At 28.7% G+C, this 18,744-nt stretch overlaps 1 protein-coding gene across 3 annotated transcripts in view; it reads right to left on the reverse strand.

The window, feature by feature from the left end:
* Window positions 1-18,744, reverse strand: part of LOC129921327 (potassium voltage-gated channel subfamily H member 2) — a 333,339-nt gene that overhangs the window by 231,986 nt on the left and 82,609 nt on the right. For 2 of the 3 annotated variants that reach the window (XM_056003122.1, XM_056003125.1), the window contains exons 3-10: window positions 17,390-17,527; window positions 17,020-17,149; window positions 16,578-16,755; window positions 16,122-16,221; window positions 14,800-14,913; window positions 13,258-13,436; window positions 12,737-12,805; window positions 9,612-9,680 (exon numbers count right to left, since the gene is read on the reverse strand). In XM_056003122.1, coding sequence (XP_055859097.1) covers window positions 9,612-9,680; window positions 12,737-12,805; window positions 13,258-13,436; window positions 14,800-14,913; window positions 16,122-16,221; window positions 16,578-16,755; window positions 17,020-17,149; window positions 17,390-17,527 — 977 coding nt within the window. The remainder of the gene's footprint in view (window positions 1-9,611; window positions 9,681-12,736; window positions 12,806-13,257; window positions 13,437-14,799; window positions 14,914-16,121; window positions 16,222-16,577; window positions 16,756-17,019; window positions 17,150-17,389; window positions 17,528-18,744) is intronic. The other variant, XM_056003126.1, reaches the window with a different exon arrangement.

Consider the following 18,744-nt stretch of genomic DNA (forward strand, 5'->3'; position numbering starts at 1 on the left):
GACACGACGACAAAACGCAGAGGGCCCAGGATCAGGACCAGGACACTCAAGAAACAAAAGCAACATACGTTTTTTTTTCCCTCGTTGATGGCATTATTATCTGTGTTTTTAAGCTTAATAGTCTGCAGAGAGAAGAGAGGAGATTTGGGAAATGGACTCGAAAATAATGTTCACACTACGTTTCAGGATTACTACGGGCTATTACAACACGAATACCCCCCCACACACACACATACAAACAAAAAACCACTGAAGGTTATCTCTGGTTCTCTTTAAATTGCAACAACTTGTTGTACTATTGCAGTATTTCATTTTCATTTTTGCGAGCTTTTTGCAATTCGAAATTGGATGTTTTATTCAACAAAAACATTCTCAACCACCAGATTCCAAACCAGATGTGTACCTTAAAAGTTGCAACTTCCAAGAAGTACAAACGTTAACGTAAACAACAACATTTCTGAGAGATTGAACCCTTTTTTCCTACATTTTGCTAGTGTGTGACAATGGAAATATTTGTTTTTGCACTCAAGTGACAAGTGATGCAAATATTCTGATTGGTATTTTACTATCAAATATATATAGGAGCTCTGTGCTCTTTTCTAGCAGAAGTTCAGATGGATGTTTGTTGTTTTATGGGATATTGGATGTGTTGGAAAAATAATGAAAATTTAATGAAGAAGACTTTTGCTGTTACATATCGTCGGTGAAACCAGAAAAGTGTGTAACTCCATTTTAGCAAATTTTATAGGAGAGCAAAAAAACAAAATCGTTTTGAAGGCATTTGTATGAGTTTTCATTTTCTAATTTGCTAATAAAATAAAAACTATGAACTTTAAGGGGATTATGAGTTTAAGGAACGGTAGATATTAGGTTTGTCTAACAGATGGCATTCAAATCTCATTTTCAGAAAATTTGGAGTTACACACTTTTCTGGTTTCACCGACGATATGTCAGTAGATTAGTTTAATTTTATTCATTTGATTTGAAATAATCTTTCATCTAGATTTAATCAAATAATTTTGTATGTAACAATACGGAATGCTGAGATGGTGAAAGCTCAGACAAAAAAACAGATTGAAGTTTATTTAAACAAATTTTGTACCTATTGTTTTTTTTTTCAATAATTATGCAATGTTTTGAAAAATAGAAACATTTTCAAAACCTCTCTTAGAATAAACTGCAGTAGAATCAATTTTAAGGAAACAAAAATTAACTTTGTTAAAAAATGTTGTGTTTTTGGAAATCGGTAATAGAAAAAAAAAGTTGAAAAATTTTGAAATCTTACTTTCAAAATTTTATTTTTATAGGTATTTTAATTTTTTGGAAAATTTAAAGATAAATATTTAATGGATGAAAACCACATTAGTATGTAGTTTAAGAATCATCTAAAACATGATATTGTGAGTTTTGACGTTGTGGTTAATTATGTTTTTCGGCAAATTGTGAGAACGTTGTTTCTTTTACTCAAACGGGAGGCAAAGTAGATTCTTTTTTCAAATGTAAATGGTTCTAGGTCCTTCGCAAAAATTGAAATTTATTTAAAAAAAAAAACAATTTAAAATTTTTTTGGATTTAAAAATATTTTTTTTTAAATTATTCTTAAATTTGACATTAAGGTTAGTAAAACGACTATGTGAAATCGGTTACGTTTTTTACTACAAAAAACATAATAAAAAGCGATACCATAGCAGTCTAGATCTCAATTTAATTGAGAAAATTTAGTCTGTTATGAAACTTAAGGTCGCGAACGAGCGACAGGGTGCCCCCTCCTGGAAAGGAAGTTTCGAGAAGCAAAGACGAGATCCTTCGAAGACATTCTAGAATTTCGAAATTCAGGTATAAAAGGGCAGTTTAATTTTGAAAGTGACAGATTACAGCATAAAGTAAAATAAAGTGTTGGAAATTGTTAGTAGTAAATAAAGTGATTTAAATAGTGTGTTTATTTGAGCGAATAATACAAGTAAATTAAATTAAAATAAAGTGTGTGTTTATTTTAACGAATCTTAGCTCAAAATATATGTATCGATCAGGTCTATGAGACATCTACAAAAAGAGCTAGAATTTTTTGAACTCGATCAAATTTCATTAAAAAAAGAAAAAAAAAATATTTATTTTTATGTTCTCAGGCTATGGAATAAATTTTTTTGTTTGACAACCTATACAAAATATATACCATGTGAAAGCTTATTATTTCACCTTTCATATCAATCTGATTTCAAAGATGCCTACAAGAGAAGTTAGAATTTTTTAAAGTCAACCATGTCGAATTTCCAGACTGAGATTACGGTACTTCTCACACTGGTGGCTGTTCGGGGGGCAACATACAGTGCGGTTCACATGCTTATGTGAAGACGTGCGATCTCTATCCGCTGTTTCTTTCAAATTGTGCTTTTTAAAATCTATTTTTAAGTTTAATTTTGATATAGGATGTTCAGCATTCAAAAAAATTCACCGAAAAGTTGATGTTCTTCCCGTTAGCCTAGCTTTTTCTTTAATTTTGCTCGGGGATAGAGCTGTTTTAGACGCTTTTTTCATAAATTTACATTTTTCCTGAGGTGTTAAAGCTTCTATTGTTCCTCCTTTGAAGTTTTTTTCGTAGGAGGCACTGTTTTGTAAATAATTTCTCTCGAAATAGTCACTTCATCCTATTTTTCTGGCAATGGGGCTAATGGAAAGACCTTTGCAATCCAACGCGTCATTTAGTCCTTATTCTTTCGCGCTCAGAAATTTTTTTTAACAGATTTTGAATGGAAATCACTAAAAAAAACTTCTTGATGTTTAATCTTTCAAATTTAATCAAATCAGTGCAATAGATCTCGCCAAACTAACTAATTTATGGTGTGCGTCTAATCATGTGAACCGAAAAAAGCTGCCCTTTTTCTTACATCACAGACAAGAAGGACTAAAAAGTACCGTTAACTTCCACTCACCCACTATTTCTTTTTGTTTTTCTATTAAGAACTAAATAACCATTCTAATAAATACAATTTTTTTGGTTATTCTTGCACACACACAAAAAAAATGAAATTTATGTAAACGAAAATTGGTGCGTCTAACCATGTGAACCGCACTGTATGTCCACTGGTGTTTTGAGGTTTTTCGCAAGTTTCTTGATTTAACATTGTGTAGCTTGTAGTTAGTCTTCCGTTATGTGTGATATACCAAATGAAAGGTAATTGTATCAGGATGCTTATAAAAGTTTAATAAAATTTCTATCCTTTCTCGGTCAAAAGTTATAACCTGTTGAATTCTAAAATTTTATTTTACCGTTATCTCAAAATTGTGTTAACGAAAATGATTGAAACTTCGCATACATTTAGTCGTGGTCTATGGTCTATCATTACTCCATATATTTTATTCCTGTATCTATTAAAGAAAAAAAGATAAAAAGAAAAAAACGATTAAAATCGGTTAAAAACGGTCAAAAAACGTGTTTTTAAAAACTTGTTTCTTCCGTTATTCAGTCAAAACTCACTAAACGATTCCAAGTTTTTGCACATGCATAAGGCCAAAGCCTAAATTTCCTATATGTTTGAGATTTCTTGAGCGCTCCAAAAAAAAGCTAAAAATCAAAAATTGCCCAACAATACCCCTAAAAAACAAGGTGTTTTTCAAAAATTCATATTTCGAAACGCAGAGTGTTGCAAAAAAATCCGTATCAGACGCCTAATTTTTGTTTTCCTCATCTTTCACCTGGCATCTTTAGAATTGTCAAAAAAATTTCTTTTACCCAAAATCATCATTTTGTCATAGCCCCAACACGTGTACAACGTTCAAACAAAAAGTTTTAACTTAGTTCCAAAATTTTTTAGAATTTTTTCTTAAATGCAGTTATTCTTAAATTATTCTCGTCTATCTATAGCAAAAAAAATCAATTCTCTACAACTTCCCGTTTAGATTTTAGCCCAAATTTCATCTTTCGCTTTGACCCCTGTTTACCCTATTAAATTATGGAATTTTAAAAAATCCTTCATTTGAATTAAGCTTTAGGTTATTATCTTTCAAATAAGCTATAGAAGATTTATCTCTAATAGTTTATTTTTAATTTTTAATTGAAATTTTTGCGCGCACTGCGAAAGTGCGAGAGTGTAACGTTAGAAAATGGCGTCACTTTTTTGTGGTGGCTGCCATGGTTCATCGATTTATAAAACGTTATCACGTCAAAAAAATACTTTAAAACTTACCTAAACTTTCATTCAGGCAAAGAAAAAATGTGGTCAATGTGGTTGGAAGACAAAGTGTAGGTACAAATTGTACGTGTCTGTTCATTCTTTAAATCTCAATATGAACAATATTTGCTTATACATACGTAATAAACTTGCACAGAAAAAATATTGTTTTCTTCTCAGTTTCATAAGAATCACATATTTTACACAAAAATCAATAAATTGATTAGAATTTCGGTCCTTCCAATTACCACACGCAATATGCATAACCTTCACAAAAACACAGACATTTATCAAACAAAAATAAATTGACAAGTCAAAATGAACACCACATCATCCAGATTATAATGAATCGACACTTCCAATAAACATAAGCACCTAAATACTTCATTATAATTACCATCATTTTGTCATATTCCCCACTTAGCCTTAATAATCAAAAGAGAACTTGAGAAAAGGACACAAAAACCGAGTAGACACCTATACAATATTAAGAGTCATTATCGAGAATGTCTGTCTGTCTCCACATGATTAATAGACACAAAAAGGCCAATACAATTTCTTTCTTTTTTTTTTTTAAAGGTCAACAAAAGCCTAGAAGAGTTTATAATGATGATGAAAGGTACACAATGTTATATTGAACACGGGTAACACTTTGTTCAAGGTTTTTGGCACACATAGAGGCTTTGACATCATTTAGGTAGGACTCTTAGATCTTCGAACAGAAAACCACCTACAATTGCTGACCCACATGACAATCCAATTATAATACAATCTAATATTTTGAAGTTCAATAGGCAAGTGTGTGACACTTTATTATATACGCCATATTGACAGAGTGCACAATGTTGTCACATATCAGCCATATATCACTCTGTCACACATGCACCGTTTATTCGTGCAAGAAGTCTTGCTGTGTGACCTTGAAATGTAAACAGAGTGTGTTGGCATTGGAATTGGTAATGAAAACTAATGTGAACTTAATTTATAAAATCCTGAAAAAAAATAAATAAGAAAAGTTCAGGAATACTTTATATCAAAGACAAGCCTCTCTAGAAGGCAAGATTTATCGTGTGGGATGAAAATTCCTTATTCCAGCGACAGTAAGATATAGCGAAAAACTTTCTGCATCAAATAGCTAGAACAAAAGAAGAAAAAGTAACAAAAGAAACAAAAAAAATGGGAAAAGGAAAAACCACCGCCCGCCATTTGCCTTGGGTTCATTTTTCTTTGGCCTGCCATTATGGTCTCCATTGGGACCGTTCAACTGAGACAAGCGAATCTATCCATCCACCATCCACTACCACCTACGAAATGCAGTCTCTTCTTTCAATCCTTTGAAAATAAGACCAACAAGAAGTGCAGCAAAATCTCTCGTCTTCTTAACAGGACGAATTGCAACAAAAGGACATGAACAATAAAAAAAAAAAAAAATAAACTACAACCAAACCATTTCTGATGTTTTCACCATGACCTGGATAAAGGCAAAATGTATCTATATACTCGATTCGATGGAATGAATAGGAGCTAGCTGTGGTGTTTGCATTTTTGTATGTCCTTTTTTTGTTGTTTTTGTCTGCTATGAATTCTTGGGTATATTATACCCAAACCAATATCCAATATTATTTTCTATTCTTTTTTGGTGTTCTCTCTTCTTTTTTTTTTTTTTTTTTCTATATCGGATCTAAATCTAAAAATGCTATAGATTATACCGAAAAAAGCATGATGGGGTTTGGATTTAGATTCATATAGAAAAAAAGAAGATTGCCTAACTTAGTGAAGCAGAGTGGCGCTGCGGAAGAGAGATCCATCCACACACCACACATGATGGTGTGAACAACGACAATAATGTTGAAAAATTAATGAACTAATCTTTGACATATATATGGGCATCCTCTTGTGTTTGTTTCTATGTATAAAGGATCAACATTCAACAAGGATCGAAAGGACAATAGGAGGACCATAGAAAATTAAGATGGTTTTAATCTTTTTGTTCAGAGGGTAACGAAATATATTGAAAGTGAGAGTAATTTTGCATTTAAAATTAAAGAAATCAATAAAAATCTTGAAATATTTTAAGAGATTTTTTTTAAATTTAATTTGACCTGGCGATGTAATATTTGTTTAAAGATAAAAGAATGAATGTTGTAATAGAGTCTGTTTTTAGTACATTTTCTACATTTATAAGGAAGACAATTGCATTGTAAATCACAATGAAGACGAAAAAAAAATAACAAAATTGACTTGTTTGTTGGAAGTATTTGTCTAAGTATGGCTATGATACGTTGATAAGACTCTGAGAATAAATGGTTTTTGGTTTTCATTTGTATTGACCGAATAAAACCTTTATAAATTACATTTCAAAGAAGCATATCGGTTTTTGATTTTGAATCAAGTTTGCACGTCAGCTCTTTTGTTTGAAGATGATTCAAACCCTAAGATCCACTTATTTCAATAGTTTTTTTTTTATGACCAGTATGCATTTGGATTTGGATACGAATATCTTCGAAACGGTTAAGGCAATCGATTTAATACCAAGGACCTTTTTTGAAGAACGTGCGAGCTCCAACAAGCATACATCTTGATAATTTGATAATAATAAGAATGACTTCTTAGAAAATTTTGAAAAAGTAAAAAATGTTTTCATACATTATTTTAACTTTGACCTCGGATATCTTTCAAATGGTTAGATTTTAAGACCTTTTTTATGAGGTAGTCCGTTTCCAACAATTTGTTATAAAATTAAGAATACGAAACGATTTTTATGATTTTAGACCAGTGCCAATAATTTTTGAAAATAAAAAAAATATTGGCAGCATATGGGTGGTGGGAAAATTTAGGATAAATGGTATATGAAAGGGGAAAAATAAATTGCCCACAAAAAAATTATGGGAAAGGGGGTGGGTGGGCGAAAAAGTGGGGTGGGTGTCAAAAATCATGGTTTTTACGATTTCTGTCAAAATTAGACGTTTTATCGAAAAAAGTCAAATCCAAAAGTTGTAGGTAGTATAAATGTCTACAACTTTTACTCAAACAATTTTTTTCTATAACCTAAAAAATATTGAAAAAAATGCAAAAATACAATTTTTTATTTTGTATTTTTATCTTTTACAAAAATTGTTGGATTTTAACAAAACTTGGTTAAAAATTACTTTGTTATGTATTCTATCTATTAAAAATGTTTTTTGAGCAAAAAGTTAATTTTTGGATATTTGACGAATTTAATTTGAAAAAATAGCCTATATTTCAATCAAAAAAGTTACCGAAAATTTTTTGATTTTTGAAAAGTTTAGAATGCAATTATTTAGCTTAAAACCGTTTTTTAAAGATTGTGTGGAAAAACTATACCTACTTTTGTTTTAGAAAATATTGAGAAAAATTGAAAAAAAAAACAAAAAAACGATTTTTAAAATTGATTTTTCCGTAAATGACAGTAATATTGGCGAGAAATATTTTTCCATAGAAACCAAATTATACTTTTCTAATGGTAATTGACCTTTTTAATTTGATTCAAGCACTAGAATAGCTCTAACGTGCAAAGTTTTTGAGATATTGAATTTTGAATGTCCCAAATGCTATTTTTCTGATTTTTGGCATGGTAATATGGCAAAAACGTGATGTGATAGAATTTTTCTGACTTCAGATTCGAGCTCAGCGCACAAAAAACCATTAGAAAAATATACTTTGATTTCTATATAAAAAAAAACTTTTTGACTAGTGAAATCGAACAAGACATTCGATTTTTTCTGCCCTGTATTTTCCATATTTTACTTGGCAAAGTTCTTAGCAACTAAGCTAGCATTGGTTCAAATGAAATATTGTACCAAATCACAATCGAGAATGATACGTATTCATGTATATTTTATTTTACATATTAAAACTAATCAATGCACTTTTAAAATTTCCACCCAATATTTAAACAAGTTTTAGTAAGAACTCTTCTTTAAACAACTTTAACCTTAAGCATTTTAAAAGCTTACTTTCAAATTTAATTAGATTTCGAGTTGCACACAAGAAAACTTGACCTAAAATATTTTCCTACCAAACACACAAAAAACTAAAACAAACAAAAATAATTTTACAAGTAACTTCCTTATTGAAATAAATTGGCTTGCAAAATGTTTTCATTCAGAAAATTAAGAAGCTTCCCAACGAAATAATGTTCTCCTCTATCAGCTTTCCAAAATATTTAGGTTGAATATTCAGTACATTCACCGTAAAAAGATATTACCAAAATAATATGAGGCCCCATCAGCCACAAGAACAACAACCTCCAGTAAAGTGAGTACCTATGTCCTACTAAGTTTTCATATTCCATTGACTTCTCTATTCTGTCCCTTTTTAACAAATTCTCTCCCTCTCACACTTTTACTACTATCACCAAACAACCTACAAAAGACCCTTATTTCAAAGTTAATCTGTAAAATTTGCGTGGATATAATTAATTAGAGTGAAAATAAAATGCATATATACACTAGACCCCTAGCTTTAGCTTATGGAAAACTAGGTATTTCCCTCCATTTTCAAATTGGAGGGATGTAACGTGACTAGAAGCAATTATTTTGAGTAAAAAGGCAACAAAAAGAAATAAAAAATTTATTCAACTTTGGGTTGTAAATTAAGAAGAAAAAAAAAAGAGGAAAAGAGAAAAAACAAGACTGAAATTTCCAACGAAAAGCGATTTCATTTAGTTTGGAAGTCTTCTTTAAGTTTTTTTTTTTTTTGTTGAAAGGACGAAAAATTAGGTGAATTATTTTTTACCTTGATAATAGAGATTTTTTTTATCATTTCTCTTTATTTTTAGTTTGTCGGCTATTTTTCGTCCTTTGTGCAAATTATTTTTGGTTCAATAAGTTATTGGAAAGGTGTTTGAAATTAATTCTGATAAATGTGTCCTTTGACAAACAAAAATTGACCTATAACTTTTGAACTTTTAAATTAACGTGAGATTAAAAAAAAATATTGTTTTCTAAGAAATTCTTTTTCAGGACCTTAAATATAAAATATTACTGAGAATAATATGCCCATTTTTCATCGGTTTTTTTTTTTTTTTTTTTATTAAAAAAAAATTCTTTAAAAATAATTAGAATGAAGGACATTAGGTACAAATTATTATTTTTTTTATATTATTTTGTTAAGGTGTAAAAAAGACCTTATTAGTCAAGCTTTAAGCTATTTTTATGTACATAAAATTCAGACAAATATTTTTATTGGGAGTATAGAATGAGAAAGACTTCATATTTTTTTTAAAATATCCTTCAGGATTCTTCAAATATTCATTTAAGAAATCATTTGATTTAAACTAATGAAAGGTAATGTTTTTTTAGCAAAATTCATATGATTGGAAGGGGGCTTCTCAATAATTGCATGATCAAGCGCAATGATCTATGCAAACAAAAAATGTTTTGTTTTCTTAACTTAAAAAAAAAAAAACTACGCACTTACCTGTGCTACTTTTTCTCCCATATTGGGAGTATGACGACTCCCTTGAAAGAATTTCCCCGATCCATTATCCTGGAAATAAGAACATTTTAAATAAATTAATTAATATGAGAAAAAAAAGTATTGAAATTCTATTTCTTTTTTTTTAACTATTAACTATTTTTTTATTTTTTAAAGAAAAAAAAATCATGCTTCAAGGTTAATCCTTTTCATTTTAATATAACATGCGACAGATTTTTAACAAGTGCATTAAATAAAATATTAAAGTAGGTAATTATTTTAATTGAAAATTATTCAAATTTATATCTGAGAGTAAATAAATAACTTTTTATAAATTTGCGTAAATAGCGACAAAATTGATTTATTCACCAAAAAAATGTGTCTGTCTCTGTTAAGATATTCAACATGCTACGAGTTTATAATTTAATTAGAAGATTTCACCAAATATAGTCCCAAACATTTTTGAAAAGTTTTGAAATAGGGTCCAGGTTTTTACGTAAACCACTTCAAGGCTTCCAGTTATTTATCTATATTTTCTTTACAAAGCAACCGAAAACTAACTTTCTTTTTAGGTTTCATTCTTTTATTCCGCAAGGGGTTAACCTTGATAGTTTTTGAAAATACAAAGAAAAAACGGATTTTGGAATTTGGTAATTCGCATTTTTCGACAAGGCAATCATTTTTATTTGAAAATAAAAACAAAAGCGATGAATTTGGAGGGAATTTTTTAAAAGTCATATAATAATAGAAAAAGACGGATTTGTGGAAATTTTTGTAAAAAGCTTTTTTGGCAAGGATTTTTCTCGAACATAAAAAAAACAAGGTTTTCAGGAAATTCTTTCGGCAAAAAATGGATTTGTAGGAAATTTTTTAAATGCATTTTTTCGAAAATGCAAAAAAAAATTGATTTTTGAAGAAATTTCGTAATAATGCATCGTCAAGATGATTTTTTTAAATATTTTTTTAATATGCATTTTTTTTTCGAAAATCCAAATAAAAGAAAATATGAGTTTGAATTGAATTTTTTAAAAGTAATTTTTTCAAAAATAATAGAAAAACACGGATTTGTGGAAATTTTTGTAAAAAGCTTTTTTGGCAAGGATTTTTCTCGAACATAAAAAAACAATGCTTTCAGGAAATTCTTTCGGCAAAAAAATGGATTTGTAGGAAATTTTTTAAATGCATTTTTTCGAAAATGCAAAAAAAAAATTGATTTTTGAAGAAATTTCGTAAAAATGCATCGTCAAGGGTTAACCTTTTTTTTCAAGATGGTTTTTTTAAATATTTTTTTAATATGCATTTTTTTCGAAAATCCAAAGAAAAGAAAATATGACTTTGAAGGGAATTTTTTAAAAGTAATTTTTTCAAAAATAATATAAAAACACGGATTTGTGGAAATTTTTGTAAAAAGCTTTTTTGGCAAGGATTTTTCTCGAACATAAAAAAAAACAAGGTTTTCAGGAAATTCTTTCGGCAAAAAATGGATTTGTAGGAAATTTTTTTAATGCATTTTTTTCGAAAATGCAAAAAAAAAATTGATTTTTGAAGAAATTTCGTAAAAATGCATCGTCAAGGGTTAACCTTTTTTTTCAAGATGGTTTTTTTAAATATTTTTTTAATATGCATTTTTTTCGAAAATCCAAAGAAAAGAAAATATGAGTTTGAAGGGAATTTTTTAAAAGTAATTTTTTCAAAAATAATAGAAAAACACGGATTTGTGGAAATTTTTGTAAAAAGCTTTTTTGGCAAGGATTTTTCTCGAACATAAAAAAAAACAAGGTTTTCCGGATATTCTTTCGGCAAAAAATGGATTTGTAGGAAATTTTTTAAATGCATTTTTTCGAAAATGCAAAAAAAAAAAATTGATTTTTGAAGAAATTTCATAAAAATGCATCGTCAAGGGTTAACCTTTTTTTCAAGATGATTTTTTTCGATATAAAAAAAATAGAGGGATAGATATTTGAAAAACTTTGAAATATGCATTTTTTCGGCAAGGCGCTATACTTGATTTTTTTTCGAAAATAAAAAAGAAAGAAAGATATATCTGTAAGAATTTTTTTTAAATGAATTTTTTTGCTAATGTGTATTTTTTCGAAAATGCAAAAAAAATGGAATTTTGTAGAATTTTGTAAAATGCATTTTTTCGTCATGGGGTTAACCGTGGATTTTCTTTTTCGAAAATACCAGAAAAAGATGTATTTGTAGGAATTTTTTTAATATGCATTTTTTTCAAAAATCCAAAGAAAAGAAAATATGAGTTTATAGGGAATTTTTTAAAAGTAATTTTGTTTTGGCAGGGAGTTATAGCTAACCTTTTTAAACAAAAAAAGTAGATGGATTTTTATTAAATCTTTAAAAGTGCATTTTTTTCGGCAAGTTGTTCTTGGATTTTTTCGAAAATCAAAAAAAAAAGGATTAGTAAAAAAATTTTCAAATTTCATTTTTTTGTGCAGAGAGATAATCTTATTTTTTTTTTTCGAAAACCCATAAAAAAGAAGGTTTTTAGCAAAATTTTTAGAATACCGTTTTTCGGCAAGGGGTTGATGTTGGATTTTTTTTTTAAATCTCAAAATTTTGAAAATCCCAAAGAAATAGATGGAGTTCGAAGAAAATTGTAAATTTCATTTTTTTTTTTCAATAAACTTCAAAAATGTGAAAAAATAGTTGTAAATTTTGTACCTAAATGCATGTGCCTGTTTATTATAAACTAAAATTTTTTTCGAGACTCTGATATGAAGATTTGTATCTGGTTCCGAAAGTAAGAAAAAAATATTTCGACTGCAAATAACTATCAAAAACCAGACCAGAAAAAATTAAAAAACAACTATTTTAAAAAACATCTTTAAATAGAATAATTTTGGTTAATTTAAATTTTTTAATAGACAGATAGAGATGAAATTTTAGAAACTTTAATTTCGTGCAACTAAGTAATAGAAATTTTCTAAGGTAAACTTTTAAAGAGAACTTTTCTTATGAGGTTTTTTTTCCTATTTTCTATATTCAAATGGACATTGTGGGTTCTAAGGGAAAAAGAAGTTAATTATTGTTAAAACTACAAAAATCTATAAGAAGTCTAAGTAGAGGGTAAGGAGGGATTTCTTTGTTAAATAAACGAGACAATACGTTACTTTGATTTCATGCTTATCCACCACCACCGGCTTAGCAATGCTTCTTGGCGTGCTATGCGTGCTCAATGGCTGTCAATGTATAGGTAAATTAATTTATGTCAACATTTAATATTTAATTTTTTTTATTTTTTTTTTTTTATTATTCGTTTTATGTTTATAAAAATAATTTTGACTATCGTTGAAGTGGTAAGCATTTTATAGATTTGTTTTTTTTTTTTAATATTTATGTATTTAGTGGGCAAAAAATATAAAAATATTGTTTTCTTTTTACAAAATGTTTTAAAAACTAAGGGTTTTAAGTAGGTATAGGTACGTGTTTGGAAATATTATTGTGAAAAAAATTAGTATTTTTAGTGTACTCTTGGATTTCTTGTTGTTGTTAAAAATAATTATAAAATACAAAAAAGAAAAAATTAAAAAAACACATTAAAAGCTAAAGCTTTTTTTTTTTTGTGACATAAAATTAAATAAAACGCACCTTTAAAAACATTTTTGTGCAGTATCAAAATGCAATTGCTCACCTTTATCCGGTCTGATTTTAAATCTGAAGGCACATTTGACAGTGATGAACTTGTTGTCCGTTGGTGATGTGTTTCACTTTGACATGCATTTTGACGGATTGGAATTGCTTTATATCGTTGTAGATCACTTTCTGAGGAGACATAGGGAAAATATTGTCTGGACGTTTGACCAGTTGAACCTGTAAAAATTTTTCAAATAAATTATTTTAACAAAATATTGTTGAGAAAAAACTTATTCATAAAAAATATTTGGTGTTTTTTTAGTAAAACAATATATGGCCTTAGTGAATATAAAGGCTTTTATTGTTGCAAAACTGAAATCTTTTCGAACAAAAAAAACTCATTTCGAGTAGGTTTTTTTTATAATTTAATGAGTTTTTTTTTTATGAATTCAGTTTAATTATTAAGAATTGCATTAAACAGTAATTTAGCCTTATTTTTCAAATTGGCTATTAAAGATTTGTGTGTTTTATATAGGTCTTAAAAATATCAAAAGCAATTTACAATAATTATTTGAACTAGAATTCTACCAGTAAATACACATTTAAGACATTTTTGCTCCTTAAAGTATATAATTAATCATATTCAATAAAATTACATATTTAAAAAAAAAAATTGCAGAAAACCAAAATGCAATATAAATTGCTAAGAGGAAGACAAGAAAAATTTTCAATTTATTTTGAGCTTTTAATTTTTTTAAATTTTACTTTACAAATTTTTAATATTACATTTTTTTATTGGGTCTTGGTCATCCAATTAAATTAATATTAAAACAATTAATTAAATATTTATTAATTAATTAATTTTGTCTTGTCTTCCTCAATTATTTTCAAAAATAAATTGCAATAAAAGCAAACTATTTTTTTAATAACTATACCAAACTACTAAAATTTATAAAAATCACAAAACGATTTAAATCCGTGCAATGCCATCTACAACTTAAAAAAAATAACTAAAAATACAACAACAAACGGACACCATCAATATTAAAATAAATTCTTACATTCACTCCCTTAATTATGCATTATTCACTGTTAATATCCTGCTAAAAAGCGATTGAAAAAAAAAAAAACAAAAAAAAAATTATACTTAAGCACTAAAAGCGAAAAAAATAAAAAAAAAAAATTTTTAAATTAATTTGATTAATTTTTTAAATTTCAAAAAAAGTGATTTAAAATTATAAATTTATTAAAAAAAAAAAGAAAAAGGATTTTTGAAGCTTATCATTGAATTAAAAAAAAAAATTAAATCTCGTTCCTGATTGCATGGAATTTTTTTTTATTTATTTATTATTTCTATTTAAGGTTCGTTGTTTTTCTATACAAAAGTTTTTTTTTTTAATATTTAAATATATGTAAAAAAAAATAAATGTACAATTTAAATTATATTAAAAAGTAAAAAAAGAAACTAGAATATAACTATTATTTTTATTTTCCTTTGCTACTTTTCGTTTTTTAGTATTTTTTTTTTGGATTTTTAGTTTGATTTTTTTTTTTTGTTAAAAAATTAATTTTAATTTGTTTTTTTGTTGTATAAGGTTACCTGTCATAAAATCGTCTATTGTGTGCGCTCGCTTTTGCATTTGACCACGACGATCGCTTGCCGTTTTAGCGGTCTCATTTACTTCATTAACATGTATAAGTCTTTGTTCCTCATCTATAATAGCAGCAAAGAACAGTTTTACACAAACAAAAAAATATAAAAAATAAAAAAATAAAATAAAAAAATAAAAATAAAAAAAAGAAAAAAAAAGTAATAGTAAGGGATTAGACTACTAGAAGAACAATTATTTGGAAGGGTGTGCGTTGGATTTTTTTGTTAGTGTGAGTGATTTTTTTTTTTTATTTTTTCAATTTATATTTTATTTTGGTGTTTCATTTAGGCTTTAAGCTTGATTTATATATATTTTTTGTTAGTGTTTTTGAGAAAGAAAGCCTTTGACAAAATAAATTGAAAGAAAAAACTTGTTAAAGTATAGAAAATTGGACTTGATTCCTAACTTCTTGTTTTTATATCCTACACATGACTCTTTTTTACCGTTGGATTAAAATATATTAGACAAATGATTTATTTATTTATTTAGAGAAAAAAATAAGCAAGATTTAAGGAAACAAATGGAGCAGAATGAAAGATTATATACGACACTTATTAAAACACTGACAAATCTCATTCAAAAATAAAAAAATTATTTAAACAAAAAAGAAATGTACCGCAATTATTTACTAACAATATTCATAGTTTTAAGGGAAGAAAAACATCGAAAGCGATTTATTTTAACGTTCATTTTGGTTATTAAACAAAAAAATAATTTTCAACACTGAAACACTCGAAAAAAAACATTTAAATTTTTTTTCACCACAAGTTAAATCAAAAATTAAAAAAAAAAAACATAGAAAAAACATAGAATAACATAGAAAAAATCAAATCTGTCTAGCAAAACTTTAGTCATGGCCTAAACCAAGCATTATAACTTTTTTTTCAAAATAAACTTCTGATATTGGTTTATGTCATGAATACAAGAGAACAAAAATATTTAAAACAAAACAAAAATCAAAAACGAGCTTTTTTGAACTTTTGTGGCTGTTTTGTATATGAACTTAAAGTGTAAAGCAACCAGAAAATAGCTTCTGGTTGGTGGGAAAAAAGCGCTTGCAAGAGCTTTTATTTTGTTTTTTTTGTTTGTTTAACTTTATAGAATTGAAATTGTATGCTCAAACCCCAGTCGGTAGTGTAGTGTTAGTACAGACCAAGGGGGGTTAGAAAAAACACATAACAAAATAACTTAGTTTTTTTTTTAGATATAAAGAAAATACATTCCACACAATTTTTTTGTTGGTAGTTTTTGGTAACACGAATGAACTCACCTCTTATTTGGCTACTATCGAAATCTAAACTTTTGGTATGTACAAATTCTGATTTGTCTTTTGCAGTTGTAATTTGTGTTGTTGTGATAACTGTAGGTTTCTGCAAAAATACACAAAAAAAAAGGAGAAAACAAAGAGAGAGAAGAGAAAGAGAGAGAGAAAGAAGGGAGACGAAATGAAATGGGATTATCAGATTATGGTCGTCATTCAAAATGAAGGGTTTAACAAATATGAATTGAAAGAAGACAAAATCGATGATTTTTTGACAGATGATGACAGTTGACAAATGACAGTTGATGATATTTGACACAAAGAGGTTTTAACAAACAACGGAATTTAAATTTACAAAATCATATAAAATAATAATTTTTTTTTTTAAGAGAAAAAGAGAGAGACAAGAGAAAAGAATAGAAAAAAAATCTTATTAGCTTTGTTGAAAAATAAATCAGTACTAACAGAATAAACATTTTTGTAATCAAAACGGTACTCAACAGATGTTACTTCAGGTAAAATGACTTTTAAATCTTCTAAACGTAAGGAATCACGTAATTTTTCAGTCTCTTTACTTCGTAGTGTTGGTGTTGACATTGGCGTCCAGAGTTTACCAGACTCGATTTTAGGGAGGGTTATTTGGCTGCAATTATATTAGAAGGTAGAACTGTCAAAATAGAAAGAGAAAAAAGATGCAAAAAGAAAAAAAAAATGGGTTTGACAAACTCATCAGTGAATTATGTTGTATGTATATGTGTGTGTGGAAACAGAGTTGTTTTAAGGTATGCAGTAAGAAAGTAAGACGAAATTGGCGAGTATTATTATGCGTAATGAATTGTTTGTTTTTATTGAAATTTTGTTTTGATAGCGGAATTAATTAATAAAATCATTGGAAGTTTGAAATTACTTTTCGTGCGCTTCCTCCTCTTCTTGGGTAACATCGGAAGGCGGTGTCAAGTACCCAGCTAATCTAAGGCCCCTTTCTCTTAAGTTACCAAATCTAAATGAACGCTTAAAACTAGCACGAGCTCTATCAACTGCAAATAAAATTGAGGGGATTAATGTTAAGGTAAAAAAGGATGATAAAAGGTTTGAAGGGAATCATAAATTAGTTGTAAGCTTTTGTCAATTTTATAAAAAAATTTTTTTTAATTTTTATTATTTTTTAAACAACTAATTAATGAGTCACCCTCTAGTTAAATTTTTGTTAAAAAAAATCTAAAGGAAAAAAAGATAAGAAAAACTATGTTAATTAAGTAATTATTTTTCATACTTACATTTACTTAGTGTTGCGACTAATGGTGGCTCCACAGCTGATGGATTTGACAAATCCTCAAAATTAATGATGAATAAGGAAATGTCATCAACTTCGGAGCGAATTGGTGCGATTATTTCTGAACACAAAAATTTTGTTCCTGAAAATAAAAAAATTATTACAGTGTCAGATTTTTTCAAAATCTATAAATCTTTAAAAAAAAATCAAATAAATTTACACAAGTGTTTTCAGCTTATTTTATCAAAGTTTTTGAAAAGGTTGCGAATTAGTATTAGAGGGCACTCAAATTGTTGTTCTATTTATTTTCACTCTCCACAGAGGCCCCCCTATTTTAAGCCCTATTTTCTATTTTACTTTTGAAAAAAGCGCCCATATTTTTAGATCTACGCTCGGCAAAAATCCTTGTATCAAACCCTCCTAGTGGGTGCCGGGCGGTAATGATCACCACAGTTTTTATCTTGTTCGTTTTTGGCAAGATGGGGATCAGCTAAGGTAAGGTTGCATAGCTGTGTTGTTCCTTAACTCCTCAATAGTTAAACAACCAGAAATGCAATTTTACCATCGATACAAGGTTCCTAATTTTCAGTGGTGGGGTGAGCGCTATCATTTTCGGACGCCTTGGCAGGGTCCGTCATATATTTTTGCCTTGCCCCGGTAATCGGCTCTGCCGGGGTTGACCTTTCCTTTCCGACCTACTCGTGGGACTCAAATTTTTTATAAATCAAATTCAAATGGACAGAAAAGACAAAACAGACGCTACTACATCCTCCGATATGGAGGATGAACTTTTGGCCTCGAGCCAGGAAACAATCGTCGATTGTTCAGTTAATGCTGGAGGCACTAGCATTTCTGAGCAATCTTCAAAAATTGGAAATACAGGTGGTACCAGCCATAGTACCCCTGTGTTTCGACCCGTACCAAACCCAATAAAGCCTTCGGGTAGCAAAGCCAGCCAAAGCGATGCTACCCATCGTAAGAAACGAACAGCGAGTTCGCATCGTAGAGCGGATTTCAAGAGGGCTTCCTTCATTCTTGGCAAGATTGCTAAAAATGAGGAAGCTGGAACTCCCCACGAGAACGATGCCGCTGACAAAATCAAATATGGGAAGATTGTTGAAGAGTACAACAATCTTCTCATTGAGCCAAAAAAGACCGTCAAGAGAAATAGGTCTCGTGAGGAAGCTAATCCTCCTCAGAAGAGATCTAAAACCGGCGGCACTACTAAGAAAACACCACCTCAGGGAGCGGCGCAATCGCGCACTTTAAGTGAGATTGTCAGAGACGATCTTCAAGTGGCGATTGTAGATGAGCTCTCCACTGACAACAGAGCTCTGACGTCAGTGTGGAACTCCATCG

Source organism: Episyrphus balteatus, chromosome 1 (genome assembly GCF_945859705.1).
Source record: "Episyrphus balteatus chromosome 1, idEpiBalt1.1, whole genome shotgun sequence".
NCBI lineage: Eukaryota > Metazoa > Arthropoda > Insecta > Diptera > Syrphidae > Episyrphus > Episyrphus balteatus.